General features: G+C 44.5%; 1 protein-coding gene across 6 annotated transcripts in view; it reads right to left on the bottom strand.

Moving 5' to 3' along the window:
• The window catches only part of LOC143816487 (cohesin subunit SA-2-like), a 122,578-nt gene that overhangs the window by 71,682 nt on the left and 28,816 nt on the right, over positions 1-22,080 (bottom strand). For all 6 annotated transcript variants that reach the window (XM_077296919.1, XM_077296915.1, XM_077296916.1 and 3 more), the window contains 2 exons: positions 2,297-2,373; positions 841-912 (listed from right to left, as the gene is read on the bottom strand). In XM_077296919.1, coding sequence (XP_077153034.1) covers positions 841-912; positions 2,297-2,373 — 149 coding nt within the window. The remainder of the gene's footprint in view (positions 1-840; positions 913-2,296; positions 2,374-22,080) is intronic.

Here is a 22,080-nt window from a genome sequence, read left to right as displayed (position 1 = left end):
CTGATTTACTGCGCCTGTGCGAATTACGCGCAGGCACAGTGAATCATTCGGCTGATCCCTGCGTCAGATGCGCGACGTGTCTACAGGCAGAGGAAGCTGGTCACATTAAAGGGATTTTCCCACTAACAAAAGTTTATTTAAAAAATTGAGTGTGTCTGACCGTGTACAGAGCATACCACATCTCCTGGGCAGGGGAGGAAGCAAAAGACAATACTGACACCACAGCAGGGGATCACAGAGGATTAATTTTGTCAGGTAAAATATTTCACTGACTGTTTTTAAACAATATTTTACCTCACAAATGAATCCTCTGTGATCTCCTACTGTAATGTCAGTATTGTCTTTTGCTTCCTCCCCAGCCCAGGAGCTGTGGTGTGTTCTGTACACGGTCAGACACACAGCACAGGAAGGAGAGAGACAGCGGACAAGGGGGATAGCACATGGGGTACACAGGTCAAAGAAGAGAGCACAGACGGGAGAAGTCTGCTCATGGGGAAAGAGAGAGTGGTAGGTGGGTGAGCACATGGGGGGAGAGATTCTCAATGCTGCAAAGCCTGCCCCATCAAGACATTACCGCCCTCCATCTAGTTATATAATAAAGACGTATTACTTAATACTCAAATCCCCAGTCACTCTGACGGTCTACTCTGGGACAGACACTAAGGAGGTCCAGTCCATCCATCATTTGCCTGCTAAGTCACTAAAAGATTTGGGTGTAAGTAAAACTTCTTTCTTTATTCTACAACCATATATTTTCTCACCCAAATTTGGGCACACACCATGTAATAAGACCCATCCCAAAGGAACAACAATTGTTTTGCAGCATATAATGTATCTTACCAAATGGACTGGCCAAGTGATGGTTAAAATCCAAGGGTAGGCCATGAATTTCTTAAACTGCAGGCCAGTTTCCTAAGAAGATCAAACAATGTCAGCATCATGATAAAACAGTCAGTCTACGAAGGAGAATACCCACGGAAGATTTGCATTACAGTGTTGTGCAAGTATGGACCCTAAAACAATTGTGCAGACACATGCACTTGTAAGCTGCGGGAAAGGCACTTTTTATGCTCAACTACGGTGGAGTCACACTTTTATGGTGAAGTCTTCCATATACACAAAGATGCCGATTTATCAGTTTTCACTAGAATTCTGGAGTAAACAGTTTCGAATGAGGCATTTTTTTTTTTTACACAACTCGCAGTTGTATAAACATTTTGTTAGCTTTGGACATTTTACGCCAATCCTGAAAAGCAGGATAAGCGTGGCCAGAAGGCGCCTTGTCTGAGTGTGCCCATCAAATTCATTACAATTTATGCCACAAAGGTGGCTTCAATCAAGACAGAAATGCACTCGAGTCCCTGGTGATACACAGTAGCTGAAGGATGGGCCAAATTTATGAAGAGGAGAATGCTTTACTCCAGCACACAATTTGTAAACATTGGGGTGGGTATGGGGTTGGCTTCCCCTAAAATAAGGAAGACAAATTACTATTAAGTAAAAAATTACAATTTAGTTTAGCAAGAAAAAATGCTCACAAATCTGTACATTCTCCAGTGTACCCTCATCTTATTGTAACTTTGTAGATTTAATCATATTTTTCACTATACTTTGTACTAATTGTTATCTGATATCTTACATGGCTGGATTACATCAATTTAGAAAAAGAATCAGATTGCCTCTCAGCAATCACAGAGGATTCATCATTGATAAGCAGAAGCAAAAAGAGCATTTTCCCCTAAATAACACATAGAAAACACTAGAGAATTTCGATGTCTGGCATTGGCAGAATTAGACCATGTTCTGCTCCTCTGCTGTTGGCACCTTCTCCTAACAGGTATGACCATGACAACCAAAGGCCGATATCTGTGGAAACGTTGATGTGCTGCGCTGGATTTTTTCTGTAGTTCTATGGTGTGGCTGTTCACGTCATATGACAGATATCGGCCATATAAAATCAGAAATGTATGGCCAGCTTTAGTTATATTAGAGCAGTGTTCCCCAACTCCGGCCCTCAAGAGACACCAACAGGTCATGTTTTCAGGATTTCCTTAGTATTACACAGGTGATACTTGCATCAGATGGACGACCAAGAACCCCATCACCTGTGCAATAATAAGGAAATCCTGAAAACATGATCTGTTGGAGGCTCTTGAGGACCAGAGTTGGGGAACACTGTATTAGAGTATATGGAGAAGAGGATCTTCTAGGAATGGATACATCTATGTAGAAGCTAAATATAGAGATGTTACCAGGTTGTCGGTAGAGTAAAACTCATGCATATTTATCTAAGTACCTCATCAAACTCTTCTGTCAGCTTCTGCATTATGTTTCTGTTGTTTGGATTCTGGAAGAGCTCTGCTGTGACCACCCCTGTGCAGATACAAAGAGAAAGGGCTGTCATGCATACACAAGTAACGATGGACGCTGAGCACATGCCTGAAATCTGAGATGAAGACCTTCTAGGACATAGTAACTTACTATGTGTTCAGGAAAACAAATCTGCTAACTCCTGCAACATGAGCCCAACCAACTCACAAATAATCATCCAATCTGGATTCTTTTAGTGTTTAGGATATCTGTGTGGGGGGAACACAGAAATAGCACACACTACAATCCCACTTACAGAAATGCCATGTCTGCCCACCCAAGTGGTTATAGGATGAGTACGTAATATTAAATACCAATTAGAAATAACAAGGGCAAGTTTAAGCAAAACACTATTACCGTACTCAATAATGTGTATATATATATATATATATATATATATATATATATATATATATACACATACATACACAGTGGGTACGGAAAGTGTTCAGACCCCTTTAAATGTTTATCTCCAAACACAACCTCAATGTAAGTATAGGGGCATGACGATAAATTGCAACAAATAGCATATGATAAAAAATTTAATTTTTACTGTGAACATGAAATAAAATAAATATAAAATACAAAATACAATGAACTCAGGCTAAGGAACATACGAGTAGCGCAGTAGCGCGGGAGCAACGGGACATGAAAAAACTTAAATTTTAAATTTTTCACTCTTTGTTTCATTGCAACAATTTGGTAAATTCAAAAAAGTAAATTTTTTTCACATTAATGTACGCTCTCCACCCCATCTTGACTGAAAAAAAACTGAAATGTAGAAAAGGTTGCAAATTGAATAAAAAAGAAAAACTGAAATATCACATGGTCATAAATATTCAGACCCTTTGCTCAGACACTCATATTTGAGTCACATGCTGTCTTATTTCCTTGTGATTCTCCTCGAGATGGTTCTACTCCTTCACTGGAGTCCAGCTTTGTTTAATTAAACTGACAGGACTTGATTTGGAAAGGCACACACCTGTCTATATAAGACCTCACAGCTCACAGTGCATGTCAGACCAAATGAGAATCATGAGGTCAAAGGAACTGGCCAAGGAGCTCAGAGACAGAATTGTGGCAAGGCACAGATCTGGCCAAGGTTACAAAATAATTTCTGCAGTACTCAAGGTTCCTAAGAGCACAGTGGCCTCCATAATCCTTAAATGGAAGTAGTTTGAGACCACCTGAAGTCTTCCTAGACCTGGCCGTCCAGCCAAACTGAGAACTGTGGCCGAGCTCCAGAGATGCAGTAGGGAGATGGGAGAAAGTTCCACAAAGTCAACTATCACTGCAGCCCTCCACCAGGAGGGCCTTTATGGCAGAGTGGCCTGACAGAAACCTCTCCTCAGTGCAAGACCTATGAAAGCCCACATAGAAGTCGCTAACAAACACACGAAGGACTCCCAGACTATGAGAAATAAGACTCTTTGGTCTGATGAGATGAAGACAGACCTTTTTGGTGATAATTCTAAGTGGTATGTGTGGAGAAAACCAGGCACTGCTCATCACCTGCCCAATACAATCCCAACAGTGAAACGTGGTGGCAGCATCATGCTATGGGGGTGTTTTTAAGCTGCAGAGACAGGACAACTGGTTGCTATTGAAGGAAACATGAATGCGGCCAATGAAAACCTCTTCCACAGTGCTCTGGACCTCAGACTTGGCTGAAGAGTCACCTTCCAACAAGACAATGACCCTAAGCACACAGCTAAAATAACAAAGGAGTGTCTTCAGAACAACTCTGTGACCATTCTTGACTGGCCCAGCCAGCGCCCTCACCTAAACCCAATTGAGCATCTCTGGAGAGCTCTGAAAATGGCTGTCCACCAACGTTCACCATCCAACCTGACGGAACTGGAGAGGATCTGCAAGGAAGAATAGCAGAGGATCCCCAAAATCCAGGAGTGAAAAATTTATGGCATCATTCCCAAGAAGACTCATGGCTGTACTAGCTCAAAAGGTGCTTCTACTCAATACTGAGCAAAGGGTCTGAAGACTTATGACCATGGGATATTTCCATTTTTTCTTTTGTAATAAATTTGCAAAAAGTACTACATTTCCGTTTTTTTCATACAAGATGGGGTGCAGAGCGTACATTAATGAGAAAAAAATGAACTTCTTTGAATTTACCAAATGGCTGCAATGAAACAAAGAGTGAAACATTTAAAGGGGTAATTTATACAATGTGATTTTCTGGATTTTATTTTTGATAATCTACTGTATCTCTCAATGTTAAAATTAACCTACCCTTAACATTATAGACTGTTAATTTCTTTGCCAGTGGGCAAACGTACAAAATCAGCAAGGGATCAAATACTTATTTCCCCCACTGTTATATATATGTATACATATAATTTATTAGCAAAGCCAGGGAGCACTCGGTTAAGTCTTCGCACTGCAGGTGTTGATTAGACCAGGGCCTGTGTTCCCGAGAGGTGTCAGTCTACTGGATGCTGTGCAGAGTCTAGTATGCTGCTAGTGAGTGACTAGCTAAAATGTGAGCTGTAGCTGAGAGAGAGAGACATGCTGGCTTGGCCTTGTGACTGATCTTCAGAGTCAACTGGGTATTGAGGCAGTTTCTGCCTGGTCCAAACAACTGTGCCAATGCATCCTTTCAGGCACCTCAGTCTCAGAGCTGGCCGATCTCGTACACCAGATTGCTCAGGTAGGTTCTGCCTCACTTTACCCTGCCAGTTGCTTAGCTCGTGCTTCAAGCAACATTGTTTTCCTTGTAGTGTCCTTCGTCTTAAAGGTTGGAGAGCGTACTCAGTGTTAAAAAATCTCTTCCTAGTCTTCCATTTTGGAAATCTTGTCTTTTCGGTAAGGATAAGGTGGCTGTTTGCAGAAAAAAAAAAGTTCCTTTGATGAACCTGTAAAAGGGCTTGTTTTTTGTATGGCGAGCTGTGGTTTTTCTTGGTACTATTTTGGGTTACATAGGATGTTTTGATTGTTTAGGGGAGGTGGAGTGATGGTCAACACCATCAATTGTGGTGTTATGATTTTTCATTTCATTGCAACGTTTACTATACGGATGAAATAATTTTAGATTTTGATAGATCTAACTTTTGCGAGAATTTCAATACTAAGTATATTTATTTTTTACATTTTTTATTTTTGTATTGGGAAAAGAAAAACTGTGAACAGCACCCAACCAGGATCACACCACTCAAATGCTGCTGTAAGAGATTTATACAGGCTATTAAGCAGTTATACAGCAGAGATCAGTGCTAGCTCCAATTGATGCTCTTAGAGACAGGTTGTCACAGGTTTACCGTGACAAAGAGGGGCAAGAACACCGCAGCATCTGATTTCACATACTCCTGCACTGATTAGAAGCACTTCTCCTTCATATTATACAATGCACATTTCTGTTCTGTTAAGTGCAGGGGTTAAACTATTCAGCTTAGAGTCCAGAAGCTTTCCCGCTTGGATGATCTCAGCTGTGCAGTATTGGCCACTCACCTCTCCTATATATACTCGCCTCTGGCAATTTAGGTTGCCAGTGTTAGTCTTATACTGCCTGGTGTGGAGTGGAGGTGTTGGTTGTTGGTAGAGGCATTTGGAGTGTTGATCTGTGACTGTTGATTGGTGTTTCTTGTGTGCAATTAATCATCCTCTCCTATTTGGTTTTCCATCCTTGTCTCCCCTGGTGTTCCTCTCTCTGTTGTCTGTGAGTGCATGTTTGTATGATTGTTATTTTCATTTATCCCTCTATTTCCTCCCTTGTTAGTCTGGTTTGTGTAAATGCAAACACTATTACTCCCTATTTTTCTGGGTGGGGTTGGGGGACAGATATAGGGCTGAATCAGGAGTTTAGCTCGGTATGTGGCCCCGGCGTCTTCACCATCAGAAGTAATCCGAGGAACAGGGATAGCTAGTGCGCCACTAGCGTTAGGGACAGGGAAGGAGCCCGTGGCCCTCGGTAATCTGACAACAGAGTTGTGATACAAGTGCTGGCTGTCTAGGGCAGCCAGCTTCTGCAGTGTATGGTATAGTATCAGCTCTTGAGCCTGTTCTGTATACCCACATTCAACATAGGACACACTGGTACATCCTATGTCAGGAAGGGGTTAATTACCTATTCTTAACCTTTTCATGACATAGCTATTTTCTGTTCTTTCCTCCCTTTCTTTCAAGATGCATAACTTTTTCATTTTTCAGTCAACATAAACATACGAGGGATTATTTTTTAGCAGGACAAGTTGTTCTTTTGGATGACACCATTCATTTTAATCATGTGATGCACTGGAAAGTGGGAAAAAAATTCAAAGAGCATTGAAATAGCAAAAAAAGTGCAATTCCATAGTTGTTTTTTGTTTTTTTGTTCACTATATGGTATTACTGACCTGACGGCTATACGATTCTCCAAGTCAGTATGATTACACAGATACCAAACATGTATAGTTTTTTTAAGTGGTGAAAACAAATTTGGAAATTTGTTTAAAAACAATTTTGCTTCTGTTGCCATTTTCCGAAACCCGAAACGTTTTCAATTTTGACCATATGGGGCTGTTTGAGGGCTTATGTTTTGTACCCCTAGCTGACGTTTTAACTTACTGTATACTATTTTGGGGTAGATACAATGTTTTGATCGCCTCCTATTGCAATTTATTGCAATGTTGAGGCTGCCCAAAAAAACAACATTATTCTGCCTTTTCAGATTTTCTCATTACGCCATTTACTGATTGGATTAATTTTATATTTTGATAGATAAGACTTTTTTGAATAAAGCGATACCAAATATGTGTATTTTTCTTAATTACTTTATTTTTAAAAGGGGATGATTTGAACTTTTATGCAGTATATATTTTTTTTTCATAATTTTAAAAACATTATTTTCACTTTTTTCTAGACTTTTTTGTTCCCACTTGAAACTGAGATAATCCGTTCGTTTGTACTATATTTATATAGTCATAGATGAAAGTGTTGGTAACCATGAAATTGTTACAGAAAATTAAGTATTTCTCACAGAAAATTATTCTAATTACACATTTTTATTTATTTTATTGTTTTGTGTGAAATCATGTCCAATTTGCCTTTTTTCTCAATTTGTTTTTTGCTGTCACAATACAAAGAAAGGAAATAAACATGTGTATAAAAAAAGTGTAGTTAGAATAATTTTCTGGGAGAAATACTTCATTTTCTGGAACAATTTCAAGGGTGCCAACACTTTTGACCATGACTGCATCAGTATTATGTATAGAGAAAACACTGGCTTTCATAGAAGAATCGACATGACAGGAACGGGAGTCTTCAACACACCACCGACTGGTCAACCCATTATCATGTCAGAGACACACTGATGAGAGTGTGGAATGATGTATCCCCCTGCTGGCGCGTGTTAAATGCTGTGCCTGGGAAAAAAGCAGGCTGAGAGTGCGAGCTACATCAAAGTCAGGGACATGACACATGATGTAAATGTACGTTATATGTCAAGAAAGGGTAAACATAAGTCACCAATTTCAGATCAGGTGTTCGCAGACTCTGTGGAAGAGCACAATGTACAAAGCCAGAATAAAGCTATACACTGTAAAGTTCTCCTTTACTACAGCTCAGCTGTTTCTCTTCAATTGAAAGTCATCAAAGTTGTTGTCCTATACAACCGCTTTAATGCATACTGTTCTTAATATTTAAGGTGTCTTTGTGTATATAAACCATAATAACATAGTTATACATTATTTTGCAGAAGATTTTTTTTCTATAAGCTGGTGAATGTTGTTTAAAACAATAGAAGGCAGCTACTAAATGACAGTTGTTTGAGCCAGTCGTACTTTGCCAACACTTTTGTGGAGAAAACAAAGTACAGGGACATTTCTTTTAATCAATGACATGCAGTGCTACTTGAAAACCTTTTCCTATTTTTCTTAATTGAAAAAACATAAATGGCAAAAATAGGGATTTTTGTGTACTCACCGTAAAATCCTTTTCTCCGAGCCATTCATTGGGGGACACAGACTGTGGGTGTATGCTGCTGCCACTAGGAGGCTGACACTAAGTGATACAAAGAAAGTTAGCTCCTCCACTATAGAATACACCCTCCTGCTGGCTCTCAGCTAACCAGTTTGGTGTAAAAGCAGTAGGAGATCAATAACAACATGTGAGCTTACAGCATGCCATATTATATATCAACATATGAGCTTACAGCATGTCATATTATATATGAGAGTATAGCATATCAGATTATCATATTATATATGAGAGTATAGCATATCAGATTATAAAACAAGCATAAGCCAATACCAGGGTGGGAGCTGTGTCCTCCAATGAATGGCTCGGTGAAAAGGATTTTACGGTGAGTACACAAAAATCCCTATTTCTCCATCGCCTCATTGGGGGACACAGACCGTGGGACGTCCCAAAGCAGTCCCTGGGTGGGAACAACATCAGATCAGGCCCTGTGTAACCGTTATTTACAAGTGAAACACCGCAGCCTGCAGAGTCCACCTGCCCAGACTCCCATCTGTGGAAGTGTGGGAATTATAGCGCTTCAAGAATGCATGCGGACTGGACGAATCCGCAAGCTTGCAGGCGTGTCTTGTCGACGCCTGGTGCCTAGAACCCACGATAGACAGGGAGATAGGCTGACATCCAACACGGAAGGACTCCTGGATGGTGAAAGGAATCCACCAGGCTAACATGGGCAATGAAATGGCTAAACCCTTCCTGTAAACGTCAGGAAGCCTTCCTCTTACCTTCAGGAAGCCCAAGATACAGTGTCAAACCTTCGGAAGGACGCCGTCCTCGAGACGTACCTACTCAGAGCACTCACTTCGTCCGGAATATGGGAACTCATTCCATTTTGTGGACTGGTGCCGAAAGAGATGAGGGAAGAACTATGCCCTCATAACAGTGGTAGTACAATACCACGGGGATGGCCTGAGGACAACCTTGCCTTGAAGGAAATAAGGGAAAAAAGTCTGAAAGGACCGAGAAGTTAGCACCGAAGACTCGTCAGGGTGAGGATATCGCAGAGAAAAAAGGGGGACCTTCCCTTATAGTAAGGTTTGTCCGGATCAAAAAGGAGCCTACTATAAGACTCCTAGGACCATTAAGGTCCCAATGATGTAAAGGTATGCGATAGGGAAGATAGGGAAGATCTACGTGAGAAACTCCCTGTAAGAAAGTCCCTACTTGCAGTTTTGTTGTAGAAAGGCGGAAAACTACCAGCTCCGCAAGTAAAAAAACTGGACGTGGTCAGTGCGGATTTCCGAGGGTCACTGGGGCCCTTTCTGCTTCCGAAAAGCTTTCGGAAGTAGTGGAAGGGGAGTTATGGAAACTGGTACCGAGGAAGAACCAGAGCATGCAGTGCGATGGCTCTTGGATCTCGAGGCCGAACCACGAACTCGAGTACATAGGCGATCAGTCTGGATGCCATCCGAACTACAACTGGAGAGCTCCAGTGAAGGCAGGTCTGATGGAAGACTTCCGGGTGAAGTTCCCACTCATTTGAGGCGAAACCTTGATGGCTGAATATGTTCGCCGCCCAGAGTTATACTCCTGGGATATGTACTGCTGAGATCACCGAATGATAGATCTCGGCCCATCAGAGAATGTGAGGTACCTCGGCCATGGCGCCTGAAGGTGGGTACCTGTTAGATGATTGACGTATGGCACAGCCGTGGCATTGTCCAATTGAATTCAGATGGGTTGACCTGCCAGAACGCAGTGTACCTACTGTAGGACTACCGTTCGGATCTCCAGAGCAATGATCGGGAGAAGAGGATTGGCATTGGTAGTTACTAGTAACCATAGAACCGGGAGAAAGGCCCTGGATGAAGAAGGAGCTCAGAGACTATCGTCTGAAAGTCTGTCTGACTTGCTGAAAACGAGCGGAGCGAAGGAAACTGCTTCCATTGTCGTCACCATTTTTCCTCAGAACCCTCCCAGCAAATCGAATGAAATGAGGGATGAGTGATCAAGTGCGCAAGCTCCCTGTTGAAGGGGCATGACCTTGTCTGGAGGGAGAATTACCATCCTTCTGGAAGTGTACCGGATCATCCTCAAAAAGGATATCTGCTGGGCTGGAAATGAGGAGAACTTGTCTAATACTAGCTTCCAGCCCAGGAGAAAGGGTATCGCAAGTGATATAGACTACTTAGCGTAGTCCTGGAAGGGCAGCTAGACAGTCGGCCAAACAGGGCAGGACAACCATGCCTCTAGGTGCAAGAGGAACATGACAGCCACCATGAGCCTTGCGAACACTCTGGGTGCGGTAGCAATACTGAAGACAAGGTCGTGACTTGAAAATGCTGCTCACCAGTGGAAAAGCGAAGGAATTTTTGAAGAGGGTAAGCATCACGAATGTCGATGGATGCCAGAAACTCCACCTTTTTCTGTTGAAGTAATGGCTGACCGGAGGAACTCCATTCGAAGAAGGAGAACCTTGTGAAAGGTTGTTAGAAGTTTGAGGTCCAGGATCAGTCTTACCTTTTATTCCCCTTTTTGGAACCAAGATCCCTTAGATCTAGACTGTCCTGGACAACCCTTCCACTGCTGGTCGGGGCTGTAGGAATGTACGATCCTTTGTTAGTCTCCCGCTCAAAAGATGTGATTGACCAGTTGAACTGTCTTCAGGAAAAGGGTACTGGTGTGAATCAAAGTAGTTAAGGTCTCCAGCCAGGAGACCATTGCTCTAGCAATTCATGCGGCGGCTAGGAAGCGCTGGACCCGAAGCTGCAAAACGGAACAAACCAGATTTGCTATCTGACAGACCGTGACATTTTCAATTGATGACACATCGGGCAGGGATACTGGTAGGTATACCACAGGAGATTCTATCTGATTAATCTGCCAAGTGGCAGAATGCGCGGCTGCGTCCAGAAGGTCATAGTCTCTTGCCATCGCCGCTCTCTTTTGACGGTGCAGAGTTAAAAATTAGGAACCCTCGATCCACCATCCTCTTAACAGGGAAGTGGAGAGGGATCATCCGCCTTCTTGCATCTTCTTTTAAATAGTGGTGATGCAGAGGGGGTGCTCAGATGCCCGAAAAGGGTGCCTCTGTACATCCACAGAGTTCAGGTCTCCGGGTGGACAGGACAGGTTGTCTGGCATTAGGCCTGTATGCAAAAGAGGATACATGGAGGCGACACTCCGTGTGCCCATCTGTTGATGGTGTGGGGAGATCGGAGTCCTTTAAAGGACCCATCACCCTTAAAAATCAGACCAGGCATGGCATCCCACGTAGAGGCTTCTGTCCAGTGAATCGCATGTCCGGAATGGATGGCAAATGCTGTATGAGGGAGTTTAGTCTCCTTATGAGAGACACTGCGTAGTCTAGAGCAGGACCGGAGTCCTCGTCAATGTACAGAGATTGGTTGATGATATAAATAGGCGAGTTCATCCTTTACTGAAGCTCTGGCAAGTCCAGGTCCAAGGCAATATCCGATCCCTGTTCAGAGTCTTGTTCTCAGCAAATCCTTCCGTTTTCTAAATGCCTGTACGTTTCTAGACGCCTGTACGTTTCTAGAATACTCGCGGCCCCTGCTAGCCGATGGATCCCATGTAGGAGAGGGCCCATATATATCGGTCCTGCGAGCACTCCGAGCCACGGAGGGATCACGGAGGGATTCAATCTCTTGGTCAGAGAAACCATGGGTTGCGGCAGTGACGAAGTCCACTGAGGGAACTAGGTACACTGGGAAAAAAATGGAATCAGTGGTGGAGGGCTCTTCATTTATGACCGGCTTCAGATTGGTCATGTGCCTTTAAGACCAGGGAATACTGGTCGTGTGCCTTTAAGACCAGGGAATACTGTTCGTGTGCCTTTAAGACCAGGGAATGCTGGTCGTGTGCCTTTAAGACCAGGGAGTACTGGTCGTGTGCCTTTAAGACCAGGGAATACTGGTAATGTGCCTTTAAGACCAGGGAATACTGGTCGTGTGCCTTTAAGACCAGGGAATACTGGTCATGTGCCTTTAAGACCAGAGAATACTGGACATGTGCCTTTAAGACCAGGGAATACTGGTCATGTGCCTTTAAGACCAGGAATACTGGTCATGTGCATTTAAGACCAGGGAATACTCCTTTAGATAAAATCTCGCAGAGAGCGAGAAGCGCCAATTTGGGGGGCGGAGCCACAGGCACGACGTGGGCGGAGCCTCGAGACTTCCATTAATAGGCCCAAGCCAGGGCCTAAATTTCTGAAGCCGGCGCCAGCGGTAGAAGAGCGTTGCAGTGGCCGAGAAAACTGAGCGCTTCTGTGCCAGGCGGGAAGCGCCAGAAAAGCGGGCAGAGCCGCCTTAGGGCGCCATAGTGCACTTCCATGGTGCGGCCTACACATCGGCAGAAGCCGGGGACTAAATTTTTGCAGCCGGCCGGAGCGTTACCTCAGGGAGGTGGGCCACAGGGAAGCCTGAGACTGCCTGTGAGCATGTGAATATCCCGCTGCAGAGGCCCATCGCTGACAGGATCCACTCACCATCGGTGCGCATCCCAGCATGGAGCCGCCGCGGATGACTGTAGGTCGGGTATTGCAGTGTGGACGTTGCAGGAATAGAGGGCTAAACCTCAATCCATCATCCCTTTGTTCGGGAGGTGGAGTGTTGTGAATTCTGTTCTCGAACTCCCTCCTGTGGTCATGAATGGTACTTCGGCGAGTTCTGTCCATGGACTCCCTCTGGTGGCTGTGAGTGGAGCTGCTGGTTCTGAGGTTCCTTCCTCAGCTGACCTCGTTTGGTCCTAGGCTGGCTGCTCTATTTAACTCCACTCAGATCGTTACTTGATGCCAGCTGTCAATGTTCTAGTACTGGTTCAGATCTCTCTTGGATCTTTCTGAGGACCTGTCTACTCCAGCAGAAGCTAAGTCCCTGCTAGTTTATTTGCTGATCTTTGTTTTCTTGTCCAGCTTGCTATCATGATATTGCCTTGCTAGCTGGAAGCTCTGGGATGCAGAGTGGCACCTCCGCACCGTGAGTCGGTGCGGGGGTCTTTTTGCACACTCTGCGTGGCTTTTTGTAGTGTTTTATGCTGACCGCAAAGATACCTTTTCTATTCTCAATCTGTTTAGTGAAGTCTGGCCTCCTTTGCTGAAACCTGTTTCATTCTTATGTTTATGACTTTCATCTTAACTCACAGTCAATATTTGTGGGGGGCTGCCTTTTCCTTTGGGGGAATTTCTCTGAGGCAAGGTAGGCTTTATTTCCTATCTTTAGGGGTAGTTAGCTCTTAGGCTGTGAAGAGGCGTCTAGGCAGAGTTAGGTACGCTCCACGGCTATTTCTAGTTTGTGTGTGATAGGATTAGGCTTGCGGTCAGCAGAGCTCCCACTTCCCAGAGCTTGTCCTGTGTGATAGTTTAACCATCAGGTCATTCCGGGTGCTCCTAACCACCAGGTCCATAACAGTACAGCTGGCCCAAAGTGTTAATGCATCTCAATAGAGGGATAAGAGAAGTTCTGAGACCATTTTTTTTTTCTGCAGTGTGTTTTGTCTTTCTTTTCCCCTTAACCTCTGGGTGGTTCAGGACTCAGGTGCAGATATGGACATTCAGGGTCTGTCCTCTTGTATGGATCAACTCACTGCAAGGGTAATAATAATAATAATAATAATAATAATTTTTATTTATATAGCGCCAACATATTCCGCAGCGCTTTACAACTTATAGAGGGGACTTGTACAGACAATAGACATTACAGCATAACAGAAATCACAGTTCAAAATAGATACCAGGAGGAATGAGGGCCCTGCTCGCAAGCTTACAAACTATGAGGAAAAGGGGAGACACGAGAGGTGGATGGTAACAATTGCTTTAGTTATTTGGACCAGCCATAGTGTAAGGCTCGGGTGTTCATGTAAAGCTGCATGAACCAGTTAACTGCCTAAGTATGTAGCAGTACAACGGTACAAAGCATTCAGGATTATGTGGTTCAGAATCCGATGTTAGAGCCTAAAATTCCAATTCCTGATTTGTTTTCTGGGGATAGATCTAAGTTCCTTAATTTCAAAAATAATTGTAGACTGTTTCTTGCTTTGAAACCCCGCTCCTCTGGTGACCCCATTCAGCAAGTAAAAATCATTATTTCTTTGTTACGTGGCGACCCTCAAGACTGGGCATTTTCCCTGGTGCCAGGAGATCCTGCATTGCGTAATGTAGATGCGTTTTTCCTGGCGCTTGGATTGCTTTATGATGAACCGAATTCAGTGCATCAGGCAGAGAAAAACTTGCTGGCTTTGTGTCAGGGTCAGGATGAAGCGGAGGTATATTGTCAGAAGTTCAGAAAGTGGTCTGTGCTTACTCAGTGGAATGAGTGTGCCCTGGCTGCAATTTTCAGAAAGGGTCTTTCTGAAGCCCTTAAGGATGTTATGGTGGGGTTCCCCACGCCTGCTGGTCTGAATGAGTCTATGTCCTTGGCCATTCAGATCGATCGGCGCTTGCGTGAGCGCAAAGCTGTGCACCATTTGGCGGTATCTTTTGAGCAGAGGCCTGAGCCTATGCAATGCGATAGGACTTTAACCAGAGCTGAACGGCAAGAACATAGACGTCAGAATGGGCTGTGTTTTTACTGTGGTGACTCCACTCATGCTATTTCTGATTGTCCTAAGCGCACTAAGCGGTTCGCTAGGTCTGTCACCATTGGTACTGTACAGCCTAAATTTCTTTTGTCCGTTACTCTGATTTACTCTTTGTCGTCCTATTCTGTTATGGCATTTGTGGATTCAGGCGCTGCCCTGAATTTGATGGACTTGGAGTTTGCCAGGCGCTGTGGTTTTTTCTTGGAGCCCTTGCAGCATCCTATTCCATTGAGGGGAATTGATGCTACGCCTTTGGCCAAGAATAAGCCTCAGTACTGGACTCAGTTGACCATGTGCATGGCTCCTGCACATCAGGAAGATATTCGCTTTTTGGTGTTGCATAATCTGCATGATGTGGTCGTATTGGGTTTGCCTTGGCTACAGGTCCATAATCCAGTATTGGATTGGAAATTAATGTCTGTGTCCAGTTGGGGTTGTCAAGGGGTACATGGTGATGTTCCATTGTTGTCAATTTCTTCTTCCACTCCTTCTGAAGTCCCTGAGTTTTTGTCGGATTACCGGGACGTATTTGATGAGCCCAAATCCTGTGCCCTACCTCCTCATAGGGATTGTGATTGTGCTATTAATTTGATTCCTGGGAGTAAGTTTCCTAAGGGCCGACTGTTCAATTTATCTGTACCAGAACACGCCGCTATGCGGAGTGATATAAAGGAGTCCTTGGAGAAGGGGCATATTCACCCGTCGTCGTCACCGTTGGGAGCAGGGTTCTTTTTTGTGGCCAAGAAGGATGGTTCTCTGAGACCTTGTATAGATTACCGCCTTCTTAATAAAATCACGGTCAAATTTCAGTACCCTTTGCCTCTACTGTCTGATTTGTTTGCTCGGATTAAGGGGGCTAGTTGGTTCACTAAGATAGATCTTCGAGGGGCGTATAATCTTGTGCGTATTAATCAAGGCGATGAATGGAAAACAGCATTTAATACGCCCGAAGGCCATTTTGAGTACCTGGTGATGCCATTCGGGCTCTCTAATGCCCCATCTGTGTTTCAGTCCTTTATGCATGACATCTTCCGAAAGTACCTGGATAGATTCATGATTGTATATTTGGATGATATTTTGGTCTTCTCGGATGACTGGGAGTCTCATGTGAAGCAGGTCAGAATGGTGTTCCAGGTCCTTCGTGTTAATTCCTTGTTTGTGAAGGGGTCTAAATGTCTCTTCGGAGTTCAGAAGGTTTCATTTTTGGGCTTTATTTTTTCCCCTTCTACTATCGAGATGGATCCTGTTAAAGTTCAGGCCATTTATGATTGGACTCAGCCTACATCTGTGAAGAGCCTTCAGAAATTCCTGGGCTTTGCTAATTTTTACCGTCGCTTCATCGCTAATTTCTCTAGTGTGGTTAAACCGTTGACTGATTTGACCAAGAAAGGTGCGGATGTGGTGAATTGGTCCTCTGCGGCCGTTGAGGCTTTTCAGGAGTTAAAACGTCGTTTTTCTTCAGCCCCTGTGTTGTGTCAGCCAGATGTTTCGCTCCCTTTTCAGGTCGAGGTGGATGCTTCTGAGATTGGAGCATGGGCTGTTCTATCTCAAAGAAGTTCTGATGGCTCTGTGATGAAGCCATGTGCTTTCTTTTCTAGGAAATTTTCGCCTGCTGAGCGTAATTATGATGTTGGCAATCGGGAGTTGTTGGCTATGAAGTGGGCATTTGAGGAGTGGTGACATTGGCTTGAAGGAGCCAAGCATCGCGTGGTGGTCTTGACGGATCACAAGAATCTGACTTATCTCGAGTCTGCCAAGCGGTTGAATCCTAGACAGGCTCGATGGGCGCTGTTTTTCTCCCGTTTCGATTTTGTGGTTTCATACCTTCCAGGCTCTAAGAATGTGAAGGCTGATGCCCTTTCAAGGAGTTTTGTGCCTGATTCTCCAGGAGTTCCTGAGCCGGCTGGTATTCTCAAAGAGGGGGTAATTTTGTCTGCCATCTCCCCGGATTTACGGCAGGTGCTACAGGAGTTTCAGGCTGATAGACCTGATCGTTGTCCTGCGGAGAAACTGTTTGTCCCTGATAGATGGACTAGTAGAGTTATCTCTGAGGTTCATTGTTCGGTGTTGGCTGGTCATCCTGGAATCTTTGGTACCAGGGATTTGGTGGCTAGGTCCTTTTGGTGGCCATCCTTGTCACGGGATGTGTGTTCCTTTGTGCAGTCCTGTGGAACTTGTGCTCGGGCTAAGCCCTGCTGTTCTCGTGCCAGTGGGTTGCTTTTGCCCTTGCCAGTCCCGAAAAGGCCCTGGACGCATGTTTCCATGGATTTTATTTCGGATCTCCCTGTCTCTCAAAGGATGTCGGTCATCTGGGTGGTTTGCGATCGCTTCTCTAAGATGGTCCATTTGGTACCCTTGCCTAAATTGCCTTCCTCCTCTGATTTGGTTCCATTATTTTTCCAGCATGTGGTTCGTTTGCACGGCATTCCGGAGAACATCGTGTCGGACAGAGGTTCCCAGTTTGTTTCGAGGTTTTGGCGGTCCTTTTGTGCTAAGATGGGCATTGATTTGTCTTTTTCTTCAGCTTTCCATCCTCAGACAAATGGCCAAACCGAACGAACCAATCAGACTTTGGAAACATATCTGAGATGTTTTGTTTCTGCTGATCAGGATGATTGGGTGTCCTTCTTGCCTTTGGCTGAGTTCGCCCTTAATAATCGGGCCAGCTCTGTGTTGTGAATTTGGATTCTGGGCTCCCCCGGTGGCTACTGGTGGAATTGAACTTGTGACATCATCTTCCCTGTTCACCTGTTCTGATTAGATCTGGGTGTCGCTATATAACCTGGCTTCTCTGTTAGATGCTTGCCGGTCAACAATGTTATCAGAAGCCTCTCTGTGCTTGTTCCTGCTCCCAGACATCTACTAGATAAGTTGGACATTCGTCCATGTTTTGTTTTTGTATTTTGGTTCCAGTTCACAGCTGCAGTTTCGTTACTGTGTCTGGAAAGCTCTTGTTGATCAGGAATTGCCACTCTGGTATTATGAGTTAATGCCAGAGTCCTAAAGTAATTTCTGGATGTGTTTTGTTAGGGTTTTCTACTGACCATGAAAGTATGCTTTCTGTCTTCTGCTATCTAGAAAGCGGACCTCAAATTTGCTAAAACTATTTTCCTGCTGCGTTTGTTGTTTCATCTCATATCACCGCCAATATATGTGGGGGGCCTCTGTCTCCTTTTTGGGCATTTCTCTAGAGGTGAGTCAGGTCTTATATTTCCCTCTGCTAGCATTATTTAGTTCTCCGGCCGGCGCTGGGCATATAGGGATAAAAAGTAGGACATGCTACCTGGCTACTTCTAGATGATGCGGTAGGTTTAGTTCATGGTCAGTATAGTTACATCTTCCAAGAGCTTGTTCCTATAGAGGCTTATGCTAGTTCTCTGGCCATGGAGAGCATGACAGTTTGACCGGCCCACTAAAGGGTTAAAATCCTTGGCTGAGAAAGGAGAGAAATAAGAAGTCTGCTGAGAGTTTTTTTTTTTTTTTTTTTTCTGTGCTCTTAATTGGATCACTTGCCAGTCTGTCTATGCTGCAGTCTTTCTTTTTTTTCTCTCTCCTTATAATCTTTGAATGGCTTTGTGTTCACCTGTTAATAATGGATCTTCAGAGTGTAACTGCAGGTTTGAATAATCTCACCACGAAAGTACAAAATTTGCAAGATTTTATTATTCATGCTCCGGTATCTGAGCCGAGAATTCCTTTGCCGGAATTCTTCTCAGGGAATAGATCTAGCTTTCAGAATTTTAGAAATAATTGTAAGCTATTTTTGTCCCTGAAATCTCGTTCTGCTGGAGACCCTGCACAGCAGGTTGGGATTGTGATTTCCTTGCTCCGCGGCGACCCTCAAGACTGGGCTTTTGCATTGGCACCAGGGGATCCTGCGTTGCGCAATGTGGATGCGTTTTTTTTGGCCTTGGGCTTGCTGTATGAGGAACCTCATTTGGAACTTCAGGCAGAAAAAACTTTGATGTCCCTATCGCAGGGGCAAGATGAAGCTGAAATTTACTGCCAAAGATTCCGTAAATGGTCTGTGCTTACTCAGTGGAATGAGTGTGCCTTGGCGGCTACTTTCAGAGAGGGTCTCTCTGATGCCATTAAGGATGTTATGGTGGGGTTCCCTGTGCCTGCGGGTCTGAATGAGTCCATGACAATGGCCATTCAGATCGATAGGCGTCTGCGGGAGCGCAAACCAGTGCACCATCTGGCGGTGTCCACTGAGAAGACGCCAGAAAGCATGCAGTGTGATAGAATTCTGTCCAGAAGCGAGCGGCAGAATTTTAGACGGAAAAATGGGTTGTGTTTCTATTGTGGGGATTCTACTCATGTTATATCAGCATGCTCTAAACGTACTAAAAAGCTTGATAAATCTGTTTCCATTGGCACTTTACAGTCTAAATTTATTTTGTCTGTGACCCTGATTTGCTCTTTGTCATCTATTACTACTGACGCCTATATCGACTCTGGCACCGCTTTGAGTCTTATGGATTGGTCCTTTGCCAATCGTTGTGGGTATGATTTAGAGCCTTTGGAAACTCTTATTCCTCTGAAGGGGATTGACTCCACCCCATTGGCTAAGAATAAACCACAATACTGGACACAAGTGACTATGTGTATTAATCCGGATCACCAGGAGACTATTCGTTTTCTAGTGCTGTATAATCTACATGAGGATTTGGTGCTGGGATTGCCATGGCTGCAGTCTCACAACCCAGTCCTTGACTGGAGAGCTATGTCTGTGTTGAGCTGGGGATGTAAGGGGACTCATGGGGACGTACCTTTGGTGTCCATTTCATCATCTATCCCCTCTGAAATCCCTGAGTTCCTGTCTGACTATCGTGACGTCTTTGAAGAACCCAAGCTTGGTTCACTACCTCCGCACCGTGAGTGCGATTGTGCTATAGATTTAATTCCGGGTAGTAAATACCCAAAGGGTCGTTTATTTAATCTGTCTGTGCCTGAACATACTGCTATGCGAGAATATATAAAGGAGTCCTTGGAAAAGGGACATATTCGTCCATCGTCATCTCCCTTAGGAGCCGGTTTTTTCTTTGTGTCAAAAAAAGACGGCTCTTTGAGACCATGTATTGATTATCGGCTTTTGAATAAAATCACGGTTAAATATCAATACCCATTGCCGTTGCTGACTGATTTGTTTGCTCGCATAAAGGGGGCCAAGTGGTTCTCTAAGATTGATCTCCGTGGGGCGTATAATTTGGTGCGGATCAGGCAGGGGGATGAGTGGAAAACCGCATTTAATACGCCCGAGGGCCACTTTGAGTATTTGGTGATGCCTTTTGGTCTTTCTAATGCCCCTTCAGTCTTCCAGTCCTTTATGCATGATATTTTCCGCGATTTTTTGGATAAATTTATGATAGTGTATCTGGATGATATTCTGATTTTTTCGGATGACTGGGACTCTCATGTCCGGCAAGTTAAGAGGGTTTTTCAGGTTTTGCGGTCTAATTCTCTGTGTGTCAAGGGTTCTAAGTGCGTTTTTGGGGTTCAGAGAATTTCCTTTTTGGGATATATTTTTTCTCCCTCTTCCATTGAGATGGATCCTGTTAAGGTTCAAGCTATTTGTGATTGGACGCAGCCCTCTTCTCTTAAAAGTCTTCAGAAATTTTTGGGCTTTGCCAACTTTTATCGTCGATTTATTTCTGGTTTTTCGGATGTCGTTAAGCCATTGACCGATTTGACTAGACAGGGTGCTGATGTTGCTAATTGGTCCCCTGATGCTGTGGAGGCCTTTCAGGAGCTTAAGCGCTGTTTTTCTTCTGCCCCTGTGTTGCGTCAGCCTGATGTGACTCTTCCTTTTCAGGTTGAGGTCGACGCTTCTGAGATCGGAGCTGGGGCAGTGTTGTCGCAGAAAAGTTCTGACTGCGCCGTGATGAGGCCTTGTGCCTTCTTTTCCCGTAAATTTTCGCCCGCTGAGCGGAATTATGATGTTGGGAATCGGGAGCTTTTGGCCATGAAGTGGGCGTTTGAGGAGTGGCGCCATTGGCTCGAGGGGGCCAGACATCAGGTGGTGGTATTGACTGACCACAAAAATTTGATTTATCTTGAGACCGCCAGGCGCCTGAATCCTAGACAGGCGCGCTGGTCATTATTTTTTTCTCGGTTTAATTTTGTGGTATCGTACCTACCAGGTTCTAAGAATGTTAAGGCGGATGCCCTTTCTAGGAGTTTTGAGCCTGATTCACCTGGCAACTCTGACCCCACAGGTATTCTTAAGGAGGGAGTTATCTTGTCAGCCGTTTCTCCGGACCTGCGGCGGGCCTTGCAGGAGTTTCAGGCGGATAGACCGGATCGTTGTCCGCCTGATAGGCTGTTTGTTCCTGATGATTGGACCAGTAAAGTCATCTCTGAGGTGCATTCTTCTGCGTTGGCAGGTCATCCTGGAATTTTTGGTACCAGGGATTTGGTGGCAAGATCCTTCTGGTGGCCTTCCCTGTCACGAGATGTGCGAGGCTTTGTGCAGTCTTGTGACGTTTGTGCTCGGGCCAAGCCTTGTTGTTCTCGGGCTAGTGGATTATTGTTGCCCTTGCCTATTCCTAAGAGGCCTTGGACACACATCTCGATGGATTTTATTTCAGATCTGCCTGTTTCTCAGAAGATGTCTGTCATCTGGGTGGTGTGTGACCGTTTTTCTAAGATGGTTCATTTGGTTCCCCTGCCCAAATTGCCTTCTTCTTCCGAGTTGGTGCCCCTGTTTTTTCAAAATGTTGTTCGTTTGCATGGTATTCCTGAGAATATCGTTTCTGACAGAGGAACCCAATTTGTGTCTAGATTTTGGCGGGCATTTTGTGCTAGGATGGGCATAGATTTGTCTTTTTCGTCTGCTTTTCACCCTCAGACTAATGGCCAGACCGAGCGGACTAATCAGACCCTGGAGACATATCTGAGGTGTTTTGTGTCTGCTGACCAGGATGATTGGGTTGCTTTTTTGCCATTGGCGGAGTTCGCCCTCAATAATCGGGCCAGCTCTGCCACCTTGGTTTCCCCGTTTTTCTGTAATTCGGGGTTCCATCCTCGATTTTCCTCCGGTCAGATGGAATCCTCGGATTGTCCTGGAGTGGATGCGGTGGTGGAGAGATTGCATCATATCTGGGGGCAGGTGATGGACAATTTAAAGTTGTCCCAGGAGAAGACTCAGCTTTTTGCCAACCGTCACCGTCGTGTTGGTCCTCGGCTTTGTGTTGGAGA

This window comes from Ranitomeya variabilis, chromosome 3 (assembly GCF_051348905.1).
Source record: "Ranitomeya variabilis isolate aRanVar5 chromosome 3, aRanVar5.hap1, whole genome shotgun sequence".
Classification (NCBI taxonomy): domain Eukaryota; kingdom Metazoa; phylum Chordata; class Amphibia; order Anura; family Dendrobatidae; genus Ranitomeya; species Ranitomeya variabilis.
This window is presented reverse-complemented; position numbering and strand designations above follow the sequence as displayed.